The sequence below is a fragment of the Wasmannia auropunctata genome, unplaced genomic scaffold, assembly GCF_000956235.1.
Source record: "Wasmannia auropunctata unplaced genomic scaffold, wasmannia.A_1.0 LD310356.1, whole genome shotgun sequence".
Taxonomy (NCBI): Eukaryota; Metazoa; Arthropoda; class Insecta; order Hymenoptera; family Formicidae; genus Wasmannia; species Wasmannia auropunctata.
Window position 1 is genome coordinate 1 of NW_012052534.1, and position 1,040 is coordinate 1,040.

General features: G+C 27.1%; 1 protein-coding gene across 1 annotated transcript; it reads left to right on the top strand.

Annotated features, from left to right (window-relative positions):
* Positions 1-59: 59 nt before the first annotated feature.
* Positions 60-623, top strand: LOC105461041 (putative gustatory receptor 28b; the record flags this gene model as incomplete). Its single annotated transcript, XM_011707534.1, has 3 exons — positions 60-193; positions 376-462; positions 528-623. Coding segments are annotated over 3 exons (317 nt in total), but the record flags the coding sequence as incomplete, so codon positions are not given.
* Positions 624-1,040: the final 417 nt, after the last annotated feature.

Here is a 1,040-nt window from a genome sequence, read left to right on the forward strand (position 1 = left end):
ATGGCATGGTAGATTGATGTTCAATTTGCATAAACAAGATAGTGTGATAATCTTATTAGGCACATTATATGATGTTATGAAAATAATGTTAATTGTTTGGGCATGCGAGACCGGCAAGAATCAGGCTCAAGAGATTCGCAGTACGATTCACCATGTACTTAACAGCATCAGAGATGAGAAAATAAAATATGAGGTAGTAAAAACGCTATTTAATTTGTATATTTATATTATCATATGTTGTATACCAATACAATTTCATTTTAAACGACATTATTACCACGTCGTGACCTATGCGACACTGGATGTATTAAATCTATTTCAGCTGAGTTACGTCTTCCAGTCCTGCATTTAACAATTTTGCGATTAACATTGCAGTTGCAGTTATTTTCCTTACAAACACTGCATTGCAAAATTACGTTTTCCGCCAAAGGTTTCAATGTGGATGCAACATTTCTTGCCATAGTAAGTAATCAAATCGTTTGCTTTTAATAACAAAATGTATCTTTCTTATTTTATTTTGTTTCCAGATGGTGGGTACCACTGTCACATATATATTAATATCGGTACAATTCCTAGTTATGTCACATTCTTGCGATGAAAAATCTGCAATCAACGTTACATGAATGATGTAATTTAAAAAAAAAGATAATCAAAAAGAAACAATTTTTTCTTATATTTATTTATAAGCAAATTATTTATTTGTACACGTGTATACCTACATACTTGTACATAAAAATTAAATTTTCTTTGCATGTATTAAACACACAAATATCAATAATAAATATTAACATTAATAATTAATAATTAACATAAGAAAAATATTAACATAAAATTGTAAATTAATCTTGAATATTTTACGTATTTAAATGTATTGAAAATGTAAGATGGAATAAATTTCTAACAAAATATAGCTTCTGACTCATCCAATATTTCAAATATATAAAGCAATTTAATATTGTAACCATTCTCTTAAATGTGCCATTAATTCCAATTTTTGAATATAATCAATGTTATCGTTTTTTTATAAGAAATTATTGCCA